The 20,089-nt window shown below is 39.0% G+C and overlaps 1 protein-coding gene across 3 annotated transcripts in view; it reads left to right on the top strand.

The window, feature by feature from the left end:
• Positions 1-20,089, top strand: part of LOC121386779 (POU domain, class 2, transcription factor 1-like) — a 69,231-nt gene that overhangs the window by 36,463 nt on the left and 12,679 nt on the right. For 2 of the 3 annotated variants that reach the window (XM_041517793.1, XM_041517792.1), the window contains exons 3-4: positions 9,818-9,940; positions 10,764-11,051. In XM_041517793.1, the coding sequence (XP_041373727.1) occupies positions 9,818-9,940; positions 10,764-11,051 (411 nt within the window). Of the gene's footprint in view, positions 1-9,433; positions 9,547-9,817; positions 9,941-10,763; positions 11,052-20,089 lie in introns of those variants that run through there. The other variant, XM_041517794.1, reaches the window with a different exon arrangement.

Genomic DNA, 20,089 nt, shown 5'->3' with positions numbered 1-20,089 from the left:
TGGGCAAGATCAAGCAGTAACGGAGGGACATTCTAACTACTGTTACACACATGGGCAAGATCAAGTAGTAACGGAGGGACATTCTAACTACTGTTACACACATGGGCAAGATCAAGCAGTAACGGAGGGACATTCTAACTACTGTTACACATATATGCAAGATAAAGCAGTAATGGAGGGACATTCTAACTACTGTTACACATATATGCAAGATCAAGCAGTAACGGAGGGACATTCTAACTACTGTTACACATATATGCAAGATCAAGCAGTAACGGAGGGACATTCTAACTACTGTTACACACATGGGCAAGATCAAGCAGTAACGGAGGGACATTCTAACTACTGTTACACACATGGGCAAGATCAAGTAGTAACGGAGGGACATTCTAACTACTGTTACACATATATGCAAGATCAAGCAGTAACGGAGGGACATTCTAACTACTGTTACACACATGGGCAAGATCAAGCAGTAACGGAGGGACATTCTAACTACTGTTACACACATGGGCAAGATCAAGCAGTAACGGAGGGACATTCTAACTACTGTTACACATATATGCAAGATCAAGTAGTAACGGAGGGACATTCTAACTACTGTTACACACATGGGCAAGATCAAGCAGTAACGGAGGGACATTCTAACTACTGTTACACACATGGGCAAGATCAAGCAGTAACGGAGGGACATTCTAACTACTGTTACACACATGGGCAAGATCAAGTAGTAACGGAGGGACATTCTAACTACTGTTACACACATGGGCAAGATCAAGCAGTAACGGAGGGACATTCTAACTACTGTTACACACATGGGCAAGATCAAGTAGTAACGGAGGGACATTCTAACTACTGTTACACATATATGCAAGATAAAGCAGTAATGGAGGGACATTCTAACTACTGTTACACATATATGCAAGATCAAGCAGTAACGGAGGGACATTCTAACTACTGTTACACACATGGGCAAGATCAAGCAGTAACGGAGGGACATTCTAACTACTGTTACACATATATGCAAGATCAAGCAGTAACGGAGGGACATTCTAACTACTGTTACACACATGGACAAGATCAAGTAGTAACGGAGGGACATTCTAACTACTGTTACACACATGGGCAAGATCAAGCAGTAACGGAGGGACATTCTAACTACTGTTACACACATGGGCAAGATCAAGCAGTAACGGAGGGACATTCTAACTACTGTTACACACATGGGCAAGATCAAGCAGTAACGGAGGGACATTCTAACTACTGTTACACATATATGCAAGATCAAGCAGTAACGGAGGGACATTCTAACTACTGTTACACACATGGGCAAGATCAAGCAGTAACGGAGGGACATTCTAACTACTGTTACACATATATGCAAGATCAAGCAGTAACGGAGGGACATTCTAACTACTGTTACACATATGTGCAAGATCAAGCAGTAACGGAGGGACATTCTAACTACTGTTACACATATATGCAAGATCAAGTAGTAACGGAGGGACATTCTAACTACTGTTACACACATGGGCAAGATCAAGTAGTAACGGAGGGACATTCTAACTACTGTTACACACATGGGCAAGATCAAGCAGTAACGGAGGGACATTCTAACTACTGTTACACATATATGCAAGATCAAGCAGTAACGGAGGGACATTCTAACTACTGTTACACACATGGGCAAGATCAAGCAGTAATGGAGGGACATTCTAACTACTGTTACACATATATGCAAGATCAAGCAGTAACGGAGGGACATTCTAACTACTGTTACACATATGTGCAAGATCAAGCAGTAACGGAGGGACATTCTAACTACTGTTACACATATATGCAAGATCAAGTAGTAACGGAGGGACATTCTAACTACTGTTACACACATGGGCAAGATCAAGTAGTAACGGAGGGACATTCTAACTACTGTTACACACATGGGCAAGATCAAGCAGTAACGGAGGGACATTCTAACTACTGTTACACACATGGGCAAGATCAAGCAGTAACGGATGGACATTCTAACTACTGTTACACATATGCAAGATCAAGTAGTAACGGAGGGACATTCTAACTACTGTTACACACATGGGCAAGATCAAGTAGTAATGGAGGGACATTCTAACTACTGTTACACACATGGGCAAGATCAAGTAGTAACGGAGGGACATTCTAACTACTGTTACACATATATGCAAGATCAAGTAGTAACGGAGGGACATTCTAACTACTGTTACACACATGGGCAAGATCAAGTAGTAACGGAGGGACATTCTAACTACTGTTACACATATGCAAGATCAAGTAGTAACGGAGGGACATTCTAACTACTGTTACACATATGCAAGATCAAGTAGTAACGGAGGGACATTCTAACTACTGTTACACACATGGGCAAGATCAAGTAGTAATGGAGGGACATTCTAACTACTGTTACACATATATGCAAGATCAAGTAGTAACGGAGGGACATTCTAACTACTGTTACACACATGGGCAAGATCAAGCAGTAACGGAGGGACATTCTAACTACTGTTACACACATGGGCAAGATCAAGCAGTAACGGAGGGACATTCTAACTACTGTTACACACATGGGCAAGATCAAGCAGTAACGGAGGGACATTCTAACTACTGTTACACATATGGGCAAGATCAAGCAGTAACGGACGGACATTTTAACTACTGTTAGGCTACTGTCACACCTTGCCAGATAGCGTTAACAGACGTCCGATGGAGAGGAAAATTTTCAATCCGTTCTTCTCCATTCACATGCATTTCCTGTCCATTTGTCGTTCGGCGAATGCGTTCCTTGTCAGGCAATGTCTGGCGAGGTCCGTTCAATCCGGCAGAAAGTTTTGTGCATGCGCAAAACTTGGAATGGACTCCACCGGGCAAAGTTGTCCGCCAGTTGTACGGTTGTTGTGCGCAGGGCATGTGTTTTGTTCGTAACTCATGTGTTCCTCATCCTGTACTTGTCAGTTCGCATTCGTTGATGTCCGGTGGACGTGACTCGTTGCCGGACTACAACATGACATGCATCGGATGAACCAGAGGTGTACTGCATGTTCAGTGGATGATTACCTGATAAGGAACGCATGGGAACTGATGAATAACGGATGTGTAACGGGGTCCACAGGACAAAACTGACGACTTCAGGAAAAGTACAGTATAAGTACCGTACATGTAACGGGTCTTCACCGGGTCCAAAATGGACAGCAACGTACATCCTCCGGGGTATATAATGTGGCTTCCGTGTCTCACCCCCTCAAGACCTTCTGGGACCGTGAGGACCTTCATGATGGAGTGTCGTGTGAGACTCCGCCTGCAGTATCAAGTGGCCCTGATCCAGGCACAGATTGACCTGCTAGATGCCAATCTCAACATCTATGTCCATGTAGAGAACAGAAGGAGGAGAAGGGGGCAGCGGAGATGGTGGTCTAGGGCATGGCTGGGCCCCGAGAGGCGGCGACAGTTTGGTCTTTATGACCAACTCATGATGGAGCTGCGGAAAGAAGACCAGAACGCATATATGTCAACTTCATGAGGATGCCCCCTGAGATGTTTTATGAGCCAACTGGAGCCTGATATGTGCGCCCTGTGTTCAGGTCAGGTCATAGGGCTTTACGTGCACATTCAGAGCAAGCTGTTGTAGCACACGCCTGTCCTAAGCACAAGAGCCGGCCTCGGCCGGCTCCTCCGTCCAGGACAGGAAAGGTGGGGGAGGGGGAGGGGGAGAGAAGGGAGCACCAGCAGCCCAACCGTGGACGGTAGGGGGGAGGGTGATGGTGATATTGAATTTGGAATGGTGCAAAGTATTATGCCAAAGAGAAAAGGTGCGCAATTTGGGTTGAGGAAATTGGGCGCAATTTTGAACGGTCGGCCAAAAAGAAAGTTCCAGAACTAATATAGGTTTTGACATTAGTGAATCGAGAGTAGCTCGTTAATTAGACCTCTATGCCCTGTGTTCAATTCACCAGACTATTTATACCCGTTTTGTCCATCACGTGACCTGTACAAATACGTTCGAAGAACGTTTTGTCAGTTTCTCATGCGTTCTGCTTTCGTTTTGATTGGATCTTGACCGTTACTCGTACGGTAATGTCCATTACAGTGGCCGGTGATAGTGCGGTGATTGTGCGTTTTATCTGCTAAATATCGAGTGTTCTTCCATTCGAAGGGCCTCGAGCAGCAACGGAGACGACTTTCACCACCGGATAATTTTCTTTCGCTCCGTCGGACGTCCGTTAACGCTATCCGGCAAGGTGTGACTATAGCTTTACACATATGGACAAGATCAAGCAGTAACGGAGGGACATTTTAACTACTGTTACACATATGAGCAAGATCAAGTAGTAACGGAGGGACATTTTAACTACTATTACAAATATATGCAAGATCAAGCAGTAACGGAGGGACATTCTAGCTACTGTTACACATATATGCAAGATCAAGCAGTAACAGAGGGACAATTTAACTACTGTAATACAGAAAATTGTTCATACTGAACTAAGTTTTTGTCATAACAACTTTGTAGGTGATAGGTTCCTTATAAAATATTTATTCATAATGCAACTCTGTTATAAATGTCATAATGAGTTTTTAATATTCAGTAATACTTTAAATGTCATAATGAGTTTTTAATGTTCAGCAATACTAACAGAGGGGCATCAAACACACATCACATAAAAGGACGTGCCTTTTTTTGTTATATCTGATAGGCATCCAATATAACAGAAATCAAGCTAACGTGTGTATAAAACAATCATATAAAATATCTCAAATGCATCACTCTTTATTTATATTTTTAATAAAAATAAATTCATGGTAACAGAGTGACACATTGAAAAAGTAATGGAGGAACATAATTTATGGAATTGCATTTTCATTCTTATATGACCCATTACATGAGTCCAAATAGATTTATATATCAATAAATAGACAGTAAAAATATGGTTTAACATCAGTGGTTCATTGATATATTGTTTTGGATCAACTGAATACTGTATTTGCAAGTTTATTACACACCAGTGTAAAATATTACTCATGTCATAACAATTACTCAGTATCTAACTACTGTAATATTGATATGTGCAGACTGGTGGTGTAAGTTTTTAATTTGGATGATATTGACATTCGAATGATGTCACTTTGCTTTGATTTTCGTTGATAGTAAAACGGTCAGATATATTATCAGATTATAGATGGCTTCTATTTAAAATGTCTATGTGTGTATGTCTGTGTCTGTGTGTCTGTGTGTGTGTGGCAGGTAAATGTATTTGTCGTGTGTTAAATTGGTTTCGGGATATAGTCTATTTTTGCTTTTTGACAAAACCGAACACTGCATTCATTATAAGAAAACCGTACACCATATGTCAACATGTCAAGACAAAACCATGAACCGCGATCCCATACAGCATGTTTTAAAACTTATATCACCAAATTAAATACTGCCACTGCGACAAGTATGGTTGTATTTTGTAAAGTAATAACTAAAGACTACACTAAAATGGAGAAAAAAAAAGTAATTTGTCCACAAAAGATCACAATTTTTTTTCCAAAGTTGAAATTTTACAGATAACTAATAAACATTGAATAAACATTGCATGAGTTATTTTTAAAAATCAACTTTTTTCATAATTTTACGGACCAAAAAATTGACATATTTTACAGTTGATCTAAAGCTGGAAACATGTTAAAATATAGCAGTAACAAGGTAAAATCAGGTACCACTGGTCAGCAACACATGCAATTAAGAAAATGTCCACAGCATAGTGTCCACTGCATAGTGTCCACGGCATAGTGTCCACTGCATAGTGTCCACTGCATAGTGTCCACAGCATAGTGTCCACTGCATAGTGTCCACTGCATTTTTGTCTGTCAACATGTTTGCAACTCTAGATTGTTACTTGTAAGTAATTTGAATGATTAGTTTATTTGTGTTATTTGCCAATATGCTGTAAGATTTATTTATACTAGTGGCGGTATTCGTTACGAATGACACGTGCATGTTCAAGAACAATGGGGTTGCAAGGGAATGACAATTTATCATATACAGTGTAGTTAATCTGCAGTGACGTGCCAGTTCAATCTTAAAATAATTTTCTGTAATAACGGCATAATTTCTGTTAGGAAATCTGTCACCAAGACCAAATGCACTCTGCCCCCCCCCCCCCCCCCCCCCCTTTCAAACCCAAATAAATCAGTAAAGTTTGTTTTTTGGATTAGGCCACTCGGCACAAGAAAAGGGTAGCATATTTTGCCAATATAAATGATGCAGAAATTTTGATTAAACTATCAGAATGGTAACACATGCTCTCTCTATCTCCCTCCCTCTCTATCTCTCTCCCTCCCTCCCTCCCCCCCTCCCTCTCTCTCTCTCTCTCTCTCTCTCTCTCTCTCTCTCTCTCTCTCTCTCTCTCTCTTCCCCCCCCCCCTTGCAATGCATGCTATGAACAGTCAACAGGGTTTAATGACCTAGTTGATACTTAATGCTGGTAATTTATATGTATTTACGATCATGCCTGATGACGCTGAGATTCAGATACTTAGTAATAACAGTGCAGTTACTGTTTCAATATTTACTTTTAATCTGTTTTCAGTTCACAAAGTATATTTTATTTTTAACAATAAGGAAAAAACACATCTTGAAAAAAAAAATCCAATATAGTCCCCCGGCAAAAAGAAATGCCGTAGAGAACGAAAAACTGTGGCAATCTCCACAGCATTGCCGATTGCTGCTGGCAATTGCAGGAGATGGGTCCATTCTGTCGATAGGAGAAATGTGACCAAACATTTTGGGATGTTGTGAAATCGTAACAGTGTATCTGGACACTAATGTTTGAACAACCGACCCCAGAAGTTAAACTAATTTTGAGATAACTGATTATGCAAATTTAATTAATTAATCCATTGGTGGACCCATTCTCTGATTGTTTTTTTCCGTTCCAACCAGTGGCCCACGACTGGTATGTCAAAGGTATGTGCAATCCTGTCTGTAGAGAAAGAACATTATAAAAGATCTCTTTCTGCTAATGGAAAAATGTAACAGGTTTTTCACTAAGACTCAGAATTAACAAATGTTTGACAACCAATAGCTGGTGATCAATAAATCAACGTGCTCTAGTAGTGTCATTAAACAAAACAAACTTTTGAATGAGTCCGTGAGCTTGCTAGAAACAATTGTGTTTTATGATCAACCTTTGTCCAAGTTTCCCAGCTTTAATAAGATTTCCATATTAAGTTCATCACATGCTCACGCGAAATGGAAGTTTCAGCAATTACCATATTTTCTATACCAGTGCTCATGCATTATGCATAGATTATGAATACAAATGAGCTTCCCCTAGCAATGAATAATAACGCAGGCTATTTATTCCTAAGTGCGTAAATGCTGCTAGCTAGTAAAAATGGATTATGCATATTCAACAATTCTCAGGCAAGAAAATAGTTTTAGCAAATCAAGTGTAAATGTTTTCACAATGTGTGGTGGAAAAGGAAGGTGTTTTGTTTATAATGTTCTGTGATTTGTGGAGTCTGAATTGTTATATAACTGCTAAGATTGGCTATACCTGTTCAACAGTTCTTGGGCTTTGTAACACTATTAAACATCTCAAATATATACACTGGTGTGGAAAAGGAAGGTGTTTTGTTTATAATGTTCTGTGATTTGTGGAGTCTGAATTGTTATATAACTGCTAAGATTGGCTATACGTGTTCAACAGTTCTTGGGCTTTGTAACACTTTATTAAACATCTCAAATATATACACTGGTGTGGAAAAGAAAAAAAACCTCTGACATTATTGCTTTCGCTGTTATGGACATCACTGTAGTTTGCTCCAAGATTGGCTATGCAGAATTTTTAACAATCCCTGTGTCAGAAATGATTTTTTACAAATGAATCATCTGAAATGTATACTGTATGGTGATGAACAAGTACGTTTTTAATGTCCATAGGATTGGTTATGCATATTCAACAAGTCTTGTGTTCTATAATGCTTTGTTTAATGTATTAACAGAATCTGAAAATAGTGAGATCTTCTCTGTGGCGAGAAGAGAAAGGTTTTGCTTTAATGTTGTACATGTATAGTTTGCCCCCATATTGGAATTGTTATACACGTCAGGTGGTTATATAAATTTCATATTCAGCAGTTCTTATGACTTGTCATGTTTTAACAAATTAATAAATCTAACATGTACATGCACTGTGCACTGAAATAGGAAAACGGTGTTGTTTAATGTTGTGTAATTTGTCCTGAAATACTTACATATATACATGCATATTCAAGGATTGTTTTCCTGTCTAATGCCATGGTTTAATGAATTTTAAGATCTGAAAGAAAAATCCCCACTGTGGGGGAAAGGAAAAGGATTGAAATTGTTATAACGGTTTGACAAGTGACAATGACTTTGACCTGAAATCAGAAAGGTTTTCTCTAGAGTTGTGTTGTTTTCTCTGAGATCGGAGTTATTATAACTGTTTGACAAGTGACAATGACTTTGACCTGAAATCAGAAAGGTTTTCTCTAGAGTTGTGTTGTTTTCTCTGAGATCGGAGTTATTATAACTGTTTGACAAGTGACAATGACTTTGACCTGATATCAGAAAGGTTTTCTCTACAGTTGTGTTGTTTTCTCTGAGATTGGAGTTATTATAACTGTTTGACAAGTGACAATGACTTTGACCTGATATGAGAAAGGTTTTCTCTAGAGTTGTGTTGTTTTCTCTGAGATCGGAGTTATTATAACTGCTGGATGAGTGATGGTGACTGTTGACCTGAAATCAGAAAGGTTTTCTTTAAAGTTTGTGTTGTTTTCTCTGAGATCGGAGTTATTATAACTGCTGGATGAGTGACGGTGACTGTTGACCTGAAATCAGAAAGGTTTTCTTTAAAGTTTGTGTTGTTTTCTCTGAGATCGGAGTTATTATAACTGCTGGATGAGCGACGATGACTGTTGACCTGAAATCAGAAAGGTTTTCTTTAGAGTTGTGTTTTCTCTGAGATTAGAGTTATTATAACTGCTGGATGAGTGACAGTGACTATTGACCTGATATCAGAAAGGTTTTCTCTAGAGTTGTGTTGTATTCTCTGAGATCGGAGTTATTATAACTGTTGGATGAGTGACGGTGACTATTGACCTGAAATCAGAAAGGTTTTCTTTAGAGTTGTGTTGTTTTCTCTGAGATTGGAATTATTATAACTGCTGGATGAGTGACGGTGACTGTTGACCTGAAATCAGAAAGGTTTTCTTTAAAGTTTGTGTTATTTTCTCTGAGATCGGAGTTATTATAACTGCTGGATGAGTGACGGTGACTGTTGACCTGAAATCAGAAAGGTTTTCTTTAAAGTTTGTGTTGTTTTCTCTGAGATCGGAGTTATTATAACTGCTGGATGAGTGACGGTGACTATTGACCTGAAATCAGAAAGGTTTTCTTTAGAGTTGTGTTGTATTCTCTGAGATTGGAATTATTATAACTGCTGGATGAGTGACGGTGATTCCCCAACATCCAGCACGAAGCCAGTGTTGGCCTTTTGGCTGAACCAGGTTTGCATATATTTACATCTTAATATATGAATTAATACAGGGCTTAACAAAATGATCATAGGTGAGCATATTGTGACGAGTGGAAGTTGTTGCAGGAAACATCTCATGTGACTGTTTCAGCCCCTACCCCGATGAAAATTGGATCATAATATGTCTCACATTATTGTGACAGCAGCTTTTTTAAAATGCAGTTTAATCATATGACATTTATTATACAAATAAATAGCAGAGCTACTAGATTGGCTTAAGACTCAATAATTTCTTTTACCAGGTTGGTGATGGACAGCATATTTCTTTGGCACAGCAACTACAACAGTTCCTTCCGCAGCAGTTGCCCTTAACGATGTCGGCATCTGGAATCATTGTACAGAATCAGTTTGGTCAGCAAGCTGTGGTGAGTATACTGTCTGGAATCATTGTACAGAATCAGTTTGGTCTCGTCCCTAAATCCAAATTTTGTGATAAATCCTTATAGTTGACAACGAAACACAGTGATATTATCCCCTAATTGCAATAAATAGATGATATAAAAGTTATTTAAAAATCATCTATTCATATTTAATTTATCATACTATACGTTTAAAAAAAATTGCTACACAAAATGAGTAATTGCTAATAAATGTTCATATAGATAGCATATATGTCGCTAATCAAAATTTTGAAAACAAAATGTTCCCTGCATTACTGTGAGAATTTGAACTTACATAGTTAATTTAATATCTGACAATAATATTGCTTACGGAAATGATCCATTGAGGGTGACAAAGAATATTTGGAATGTTTGTTATGATTATTATAATACATGTAATAATAAATATCGTTACAAAACACGAAATAGTTCCTAATAAACTTCTAATACACTGTATTATAAATTGTCACATATTGTGTGTACTAATACATATTGATTATACTACATATTACTAATAAGTATTGCACTGATTGAAACTGAAGGCAAAATGAGCTTTATTTTGTTCCCATAAAGAATATATTTACTACCAGATGAAAAAATCTTTATTGTCCAACAGTAGTAATTTAATAACTGGGATTTTGGGGGGGGGGGGGGTGTTTCTCTGAGTAAATACAACAGCTATTATTTGTATAGATTAATACAACCAAGAGACCATCCAAGAATTACATGTATACACACAAAATCTGGGATATTCTATCCCCCTTCACCCTATGTACACCTTTAATACAGTGTTTTTATATTTGACCAGATTCCCGTGTCGGCTGCGTTCCCGAGTGGTCTCCAGATAAACCCACAGGACCTGCAACAATTACAACAGCAGCTGCTGCTCCAACAGCTGGGTATCACAGCGACGTGTGCCCCACTGCAGCACACAACGTCCACAACAAAACCCGCAGACACTCTCGTGCAGTTAACCATCCCACAGTCCCAGTTGTATGGCCAGCCACAGGTTGCCGTGACGACAGCACAGAAGACGCAGACGTTACAGATCCAGGCGCAGAAACTACAGCTACAGCAGCCACAACCAACAGCCACGGTAAGAATTAAGCTGCATTCATTGGAAGTCCTCATTCCAAACAGTGCACCACAACTGGTCAAAGGCCATGGTATGTGCTTTCCTGTCTGTGGGAAAGTGGCTATAAAAGATCTGTCGCTGCATTAGGAAAACTAGTGGATTTCCTCCGATGACCATGTTTCAGAATTACCAAATGTTTGACATCCAATAGCCGATGATTAATTAATCAGTGTCCTAGTGGTATTGTAAAACAAACTTTTAACTTTTCATTAGAAGTCGTGAATATCATGTATTTCCCAATTCACAAGTGTGAAGTGCATTTATTTGGCAAAATAGCGAATGTCCATTGCCAGATTAGCTATCCACTAATTTTTGTGCAAAGTGGCTATAACATTTGGTATAAAATTGGCTAATAAAATGTTCTTCAATTTAATCACTTGAATAATTTTTAAGGAAAAATGGCTAAAACAAAATGATGTTCAGTCTGAGCCCTGATAACTCATGAACACAACTTGTGAACTAGGGTAGGATTTTCAGTCTGAGCCCTGATAACTCATGAACACAACTTGTGAACTAGGGTAGGATTTTCAGTCTGAGCCCTGATAACTCATGAACACAACTTGTGAACTAGGGTAGGATTTTCAGTCTGAGCCCTGATAACTCATGAACACAACTTGTGAACTAGGGTAGGATTTTCAGTCTGAGCCCTGATAACTCATGAACACAACTTGTGAACTAGGGTAGGATGTTCAGTCTGAGCCCTGATAACTCATGAACACAACTTGTGAACTAGGGTAGGATGTTCAGTCTGAGCCCTGATAACTCATGAACACAACTTGTGAACTAGGGTAGGATTTTCTGTGTCAGTCATGTAAATCATTTGTGCAATTATGAGTTGTGTGTGAGATTGGAGTGACAGAGCACTGTGTAAATCACCTGATCACTCCCGACTTGGTGAAGTCGTGTTCACAACTGGCAACTTGTGAATTCACGATATGCACGAGCACCCAAATGAATGCAGCGTTAATCTTTGACCATCCTCAGTGATGTAGTGGTTAAGCCATTAACTTAAGCATATGGTTGGTAGGTTCTGCAGTGGCGGATCTACATTTTGCGACAATTAGTTTATTAATTTTTGTTTTCATTTTTTACATTGGAGAATCTGAGGACTACCCTGTCAGTGGGCCCACAACTGTTACATCAAAGGCCGTGGCATGTGCTACCCTGTCAATAGGATGGTGCATATAAAAGATTCCTTACTGCTAATCGAAAAGAGTAGCCTATGAAGTAACCTATGAAGTGGCTTTCCTCCCTCAATATCTGTGTGGTCCTTAACCATGACGCCATATAACTGTCAATAAAATGTGTTGAGTGCATCGTTAAATAAACAATTTCCTTCCTTCCTGCCTGAGGACTACTTTCGGGAATGTTTGTGGCCTCACTGGATGTTCTAGATCTGCCACTGTTCTGGCTTTGTGTGTTCCACCTGAGGCAGGGAGGCATTTTTCATTCCATTTCTGGCTCCAACCCAGAGTGATGTACTGTACAGTTTTTCCCTGGCTTGTTTTATCATGATGCCGCACCATCAGTATCGTGTCGTGATTCATTACACAAATTTCAGAGATCTCAATTTAAAAAAATTAAACAGTACTTTGCCAATCAATTTTCAATTAAGTGGAAATGTGGCTAATAAAAATGTTGAAAACTAAATGTTCTCTAACCATGTCTCAATAGTCTGGCACCGTCATCTTGCTGTATTCAGTGTCGTGCTGCCCTGAGATTAAAGAAGCCTTTTCAACAATTAATTCTAAAATTGCCTTCATAAAACACTCGGAAAATGTATTATTAATTAATTAGATATTCCTGTTGTATATTTTGTCATTCATTTATTAAAGCAAACACATTAATTACATTTATTTTCATTTCTGTTAATATTTTGTCTTTAAGGGGGGGAAAAAGTGCCCTAAAAATGGTGAAAATGCCTCCAAAGTGTTTTGTCTACCATGCCTTGCCACATATCTATTGGAAACACAGGAACACCTACAGTGTCCACATTTGACATATTTCTCGATTATCTGCTCTAACACATATTTAGTGTATGTACGTTTTAACTGCAAACTACTCTAATAATATAATTTGCTCATTCACATAGCATAAGCATATTTAAAAACCACGCTGGCTATGTATATTTCAGTAACATTACGTTAAAATAGGTCACACGGACAAACTTTCAACATGTAATAGTTATACATCTCACTTTGTTTCGAGTTAATTATTGTACCACTATATTGTGGCAAGTGGAGTGATCGTGACCCAGATGTCATATTATCAAACACATGAAATACAAGTGGAGTGTTCGTGATCCAGATGTCATATTATCAAACACATGAAATACAAGTGGAGTGTTCGTGATCCAGATGTCATATTATCAAACACATGAAATACAAGTGGAGTGTTCGTGATCCAGATGTCATATTATCAAACACATGAAATACAAGTGGAGTGATCGTGACCCAGATGTCATATTATCAAACACATGAAATACAAGTGGAGTGATCGTGACCCAGATGTCATATTATCAAACACATGAAATACAAGTGGAGTCATCGTGACCCACATGTCATATTATCAAACACATGAAATACAATGGAATAACGTGTGATGTCCAAAAACAGAGTCAGTGTTATAAAGATCCTGTATGTCAAAGTCGCAGACACAGAGTCAATGTTATAACAGTCCTTTATGTCAAAGTCGCAGACACAGAGTCAATGTTATAACAGTCCTTTATGTCAAAGTCGCAGACACAGAGTCAATGTTATAACGGTCCTGTATGTCAAAGTCGCACAGATTCAGTGTTATAACGGTCCTGTATGTCAAAGTCGCACAAACAGAGTCAATGTTATAACAGTCCTGTATGTCAAAGTCGCACAAACAGAGTCAATGTTATAACAGTCCTGTATGTCAAAGTCGCACAAACAGAGTCAGTGTTATAACAGTCCTGTATGTCAAAGTTGCAGACACAGAGTCAATGTTATAAAGGTCCTGTATGTCAAAGTCGCACAAACAGAGTCAATGTTATAACGGTCCTGTATGTCAAAGTCGCACAAACAGAGTCAGTGTTATAAAGATCCTGTATGTCAAAGTCGCGCAGAGTCAATGTTATAAAGGTCCTGTATGTCAAAGTCGCACAAACAGAGTCAATGTTATAACGGTCCTGTATGTCAAAGTCGCACAAACAGAGTCAGTGTTATAAAGGTCCTGATGTCAAAGTCGCACAAACAGAGTCAATGTTATAACGGTCCTGTATGTCAAAGTCGCACAAACAGAGTCAGTGTTATAAAGATCCTGTATGTCAAAGTCGCACAGAGTCAATGTTATAAAGGTTCTGTATGTCAAAGTCGCAGAAACAGAGTCAGTGTTATAAAGATCCTGTATGTCAAAGTCGCACAGAGTCAATGTTATAAAGGTCCTGTATGTCAAAGTCGCAGAAACAGAGTCAATGTTATAACGGTCCTATATGTCAAAGTCGCACAAACAGAGTCAGTGTTATAAAGATCCTGTATGTCAAAGTCGCACAAACAGAGTCAGTGTTATAAAGATCCTGTATGTCAAAGTCGCACAGAGTCAATGTTATAACGGTCCTGTATGTCAAAGTCGCACAAACAGAGTCAGTGTTATAAAGATTCTGTATGTCAAAGTCGCACAGAGTCAATGTTATAAAGGTCCTGTATGTCAAAGTCGCACAAACAGAGTCAATGTTATAAAGGTCCTGTATGTCAAAGTCGCACAAACAGAGTCAGTGTTATAACAGTCCTGTATGTCAAAGTCGCACAAACAGAGTCAGTGTTATAAAGATCCTGTATGTCAAAGTCGCACAGAGTCAATGTTATAAAGGTCCTGTATGTCAAAGTCGCAGAAACAGAGTCAATGTTATAACGGTCCTGTATGTCAAAGTCGCAGAAACAGAGTCAATGTTATAACGGTCCTGTATGTCAAAGTCGCAGAAACAGAGTCAATGTTAGAAAGGTCCTGTATATCAAAGTCGCACAGAGTCAATGTTATAACAGTCCTGTATGTCAAAGTCGCACAAACAGAGTCAGTGTTATAAAGATCCTGTATGTCTAAGTCGCACAGAGTCAATGTTATAAAGGTCCTGTATGTCAAAGTCGCACAAACAGAGTCAGTGTTATAACAGTCCTGTATGTCAAAGTCGCACAAACAGAGTCAGTGTTATAAAGATCCTGTATGTCAAAGTCGCACAGAGTCAATGTTATAAAGGTCCTGTATGTCAAAGTCGCACAAACAGAGTCAATGTTATAAAGGTCCTGTATGTCAAAGTCGCACAAACAGAGTCAATGTTATAAAGGTCCTGTATGTCAAAGTCGCACAAACAGAGTCAATGTTATAAAGGTCATGTATGTCAAAGTCGCACAAACAGAGTCAATGTTATAAAGGTCCTGTATGTCAAAGTCGCACAAACAGAGTCAATGTTATAAAGGTCCTGTATGTCAAAGTCGCACAAACAGAGTCAATGTTATAAAGGTCCTGTATGTCAAAGTCGCACAAACAGAGTCAATGTTATAACGGTCCTGTATGTCAAAGTCGCACAAACAGAGTCAGTGTTATAAAGATCCTGTATGTCTAAGTCGCACAGAGTCAATGTTATAAAGGTCCTGTATGTCAAAGTCGCAGAAACAGAGTCAATGTTATAACAGTCCTGTATGTCAAAGTCGCAGAAACAGAGTCAATGTTATAACGGTCCTGTATGTCAAAGTCGCACAAACAGAGTCAATGTTATAACGGTCCTGTATGTCAAAGTCGCAGAAACAGAGTCAATGTTAGAAAGGTCCTGTATGTCAAAGTCGCACAAACAGAGTCAATGTTATAAAGGTCCTGTATGTCAAAGTCGCAGAAACAGAGTCAATGTTATAACGGTCCTGTATGTCAAAGTCGCAGAAACAGAGTCAATGTTATAACGGTCCTGTATGTCATGTCAAAGTCGCACAAACAGAGTCAATGTTATAAAGGTCCTGTATGTCAAAGTCGCAGAAACAGAGTCAATGTTATAACGGTCCTGTATGTCAAAGTCGCAGAAACAGAGTCAGTGTTATAACGGTCCTGTATGTCAAAGTCGCACAAACAGAGTCAGTGTTATGTCAAAGTCGCACAGAGTCAATGTTATAAAGGTCCTGTATGTCAGTCGCACAAACAGAGTCAATGTTATAAAGGTCCTGTATGTCAAAGTCGCAAGAGTCAATGTTATAAAGGTCCTGTATGTCAAAGTCGCACAGAGTCAATGTTATAAAGGTCCTGTATGTCAAAGTCGCACAAACAGAGTCAGTGTTATAAAGGTCCTGTATGTCAGAAAGTCGCAGAAACAGAGTCAATGTTATAAAGGTCCTGTATGTCAAAGTCGCAGAAACAGAGTCAATGTTATAACGGTCCTGTATGTCAAAGTCGCAGAAACAGAAAAGTATGTCACAAACAGAGTCAATGTTATAACGGTCCTGTATGTCAAAGTTGCACAAACAGAGTCAGTGTTATAACGGTCCTGTATGTCAAAGTCGCACAAACAGAGTCAATGTTATAAAGGTCCTGTATGTCAAAGTCGCAGAAACAGAGTCAATGTTATAAAGGTCCTGTATGTCAAAGTCGCACAAACAGAGTCAATGTTATAAAGGTCCTGTATGTCATCGCAAAACAGAGTCAGCATGTCAAAGTCGCAGAGTCAATGTTATAACGGTCCTGTATGTCAAAGTCGCAGAAACAGAGTCAATGTTATAACGGTCCTGTATGTCAAAGTCGCAGAAACAGAGTCAATGTTATAACGGTCCTGTATGTCAAAGTTGCACAAACAGAGTCAATGTTATAACGGTCCTGTATGTCAAAGTTGCACAAACAGAGTCAGTGTTATAACGGTCCTGTATGTCAAAGTCGCACAAACAGAGTCAATGTTATAAAGATCCTGTATGTCAAAGTCGCAGAAACAGAGTCAATGTTATAAAGGTCCTGTATGTCAAAGTCGCAGAAACAGAGTCAATGTTATAACGGTCCTGTATGTCAAAGTCGCAGAAACAGAGTCAATGTTATAACGGTCCTGTATGTCAAAGTCGCAGAAACAGAGTCAATGTTATAAAGGTCCTGTATGTCAAAGTCGCACAAACAGAGTCAGTGTTATAAAGATCCTGTATGTCAAAGTCGCACAAACAGAGTCAGTATTATAAAGATCCTGTATGTCAAAGTCGCACAAACAGAGTCAATGTTATAACGGTCCTGTATGTCAAAGTCGCACAAACAGAGTCAATGTTATAACGGTCCTGTATGTCAAAGTCGCACAAACAGAGTCAATGTTATAACGGTCCTGTATGTCAAAGTCGCACAAACAGAGTCAATGTTATAACGGTCCTGTATGTCAAAGTCGCACAAACAGAGTCAGTGTTATAACGGTCCTGTATGTCAAAGTCGCACAAACAGAGTCAGTGTTATAACGGTCCTGTATGTCAAAGTCGCACAAACAGAGTCAATGTTATAAAGGTCCTGTATGTCAAAGTCGCACAAACAGAGTCAATGTTATAACGGTCCTGTATGTCAAAGTCACACAAACAGAGTCAATGTTATAACGGTCTTGTATGTCAAAGTCGCACAAACAGAGTCAATGTTATAACGGTCCTGTATGTCAAAGTCGCACAAACATAATGGAATACAAATCTAGATAATTATGATAGGCTATTGAAGTCTTTTTGGTAAAACATGCTTGCATGGGTATACATTTTCACAATTTCATTACTACAGATATGTAAAGTTTAAAATTCAGTTATCAAAATACCAAAAGTGTGACATCTTAGGTTATTCCCGTGGAACTTTCATATATATATGTTTGAGTTTTTGAAGGCCATTACTAATTATATATATAAAGTAAAGCTCTAAACTTCGAAAATTCTATAAATTCGATCTCTTTACCTAATTCTTTGGTCCCGCCTTAAAGATTTAATTGAGTATGCACTTCTAAAACTCGATGTGTGTGGATTGATCAAACTGTCGTTGCCAATAGTATTTTCAAGACAAATAAATTGTCAATTGTGTCATTCAGGCGAAGCACGCCTGTCTCAGGTGGTCTTGGCTGTCGAGGATTAAGGTAACAATTACAGAATAATGGATCGCTGACTAAGCCTGTGTTTGGTTATCGGTATTGGTACATGATGGAGAACCTCCCTACATAATACATAATTACAACGGTCCTGTATGTCAAAGTTGCACAAACAGAGTCAGTGTTATAACGGTCCTGTATGTCACAGTCGCACAAACAGAGTCAATGTTATAAAGGTCCTGTATGTCAAAGTCGCACAAACAGAGTCAATGTTATAAAGGTCCTGTATGTCAAAGTCGCACAAACAGAGTCAATGTTATAAAGGTCCTGTATGTCAAAGTCGCACAAACAGAGTCAATGTTATAACGGTCCTGTATGTCAAAGTCGCACAAACAGAGTCAGTGTTATAAAGATCCTGTATGTCTAAGTCGCACAGAGTCAATGTTATAAAGGTCCTGTATGTCAAAGTCGCAGAAACAGAGTCAATGTTATAACAGTCCTGTATGTCAAAGTCGCAGAAACAGAGTCAATGTTATAACGGTCCTGTATGTCAAAGTCGCACAAACAGAGTCAATGTTATAACGGTCCTGTATGTCAAAGTCGCAGAAACAGAGTCAATGTTAGAAAGGTCCTGTATGTCAAAGTCGCACAAACAGAGTCAATGTTATAAAGGTCCTGTATGTCAAAGTCGCAGAAACAGAGTCAATGTTATAACGGTCCTGTATGTCAAAGTCGCAGAAACAGAGTCAATGTTATAACGGTCCTGTATGTCAAAGTCGCAGAAACAGAGTCAATGTTATAAAGGTCCTGTATGTCAAAGTCGCAGAAACAGAGTCAATGTTATAACGGTCCTGTATGTCAAAGTCGCAGAAACAGAGTCAGTGTTATAACGGTCCTGTATGTCAAAGTCGCACAAACAGAGTCAGTGTTATAAAGATCCTGTATGTCAAAGTCGCACAGAGTCAATGTTATAAAGGTCCTGTATGTCAAAGTCGCACAAACAGAGTCAGTGTTATAAAGATCCTGTATGTCAAAGTCGCACAGAGTCAATGTTATAAAGGTCCTGTATGTCAAAGTCGCACAAACAGAGTCAGTGTTATAAAGGTCCTGTATGTCAGAGTCGCAGAAACAGAGTCAATGTTATAACGGTCCTGTATGTCAAAGTCGCAGAAACAGAGTCAATGTTATAACGGTCCTGTATGTCAAAGTTGCACAAACAGAGTCAATGTTATAACGGTCCTGTATGTCAAAGTTGCACAAACAGAGTCAGTGTTATAACGGTCCTGTATGTCAAAGTCGCACAAACAGAGTCAATGTTATAAAGGTCCTGTATGTCAAAGTCGCAGAAACAGAGTCAATGTTATAAAGGTCCTGTATGTCAAAGTCGCAGAAACAGAGTCAATGTTATAACGGTCCTGTATGTCAAAGTCGCACAAACAGAGTCAATGTTATAACGGTCCTGTATGTCAAAGTCGCACAAACAGAGTCAATGTTATAAAGGTCCTGTATGTCAAAGTCGCAGAAACAGAGTCAATGTTATAACGGTCCTGTATGTCAAAGTCGCACAAACAGAGTCAATGTTAGAAAGGTCCTGTATTTCAAAGTCGCAGAAACAGAGTCAATGTTATAAAGGTCCTGTATGTCAAAGTCGCAGAAACAGAGTCAATGTTATAAAGGTCCTGTATGTCAAAGTCGCACAAACAGAGTCAGTGTTATAAAGATCCTGTATGTCAAAGTCGCACAAACAGAGTCAGTATTATAAAGATCCTGTATGTCAAAGTCGCACAAACAGAGTCAATGTTATAACGGTCCTGTATGTCAAAGTCGCACAAACAGAGTCAATGTTATAACGGTCCTGTATGTCAAAGTCGCACAAACAGAGTCAGTGTTATAACGGTCCTGTATGTCAAAGTCGCACAAACAGAGTCAGTGTTATAACGGTCCTGTATGTCAAAGTCGCACAAACAGAGTC

This window comes from Gigantopelta aegis, chromosome 12 (genome assembly GCF_016097555.1).
Source record: "Gigantopelta aegis isolate Gae_Host chromosome 12, Gae_host_genome, whole genome shotgun sequence".
Lineage (NCBI taxonomy): Eukaryota > Metazoa > Mollusca > Gastropoda > Neomphalida > Peltospiridae > Gigantopelta > Gigantopelta aegis.
This window is presented reverse-complemented; position numbering and strand designations above follow the sequence as displayed.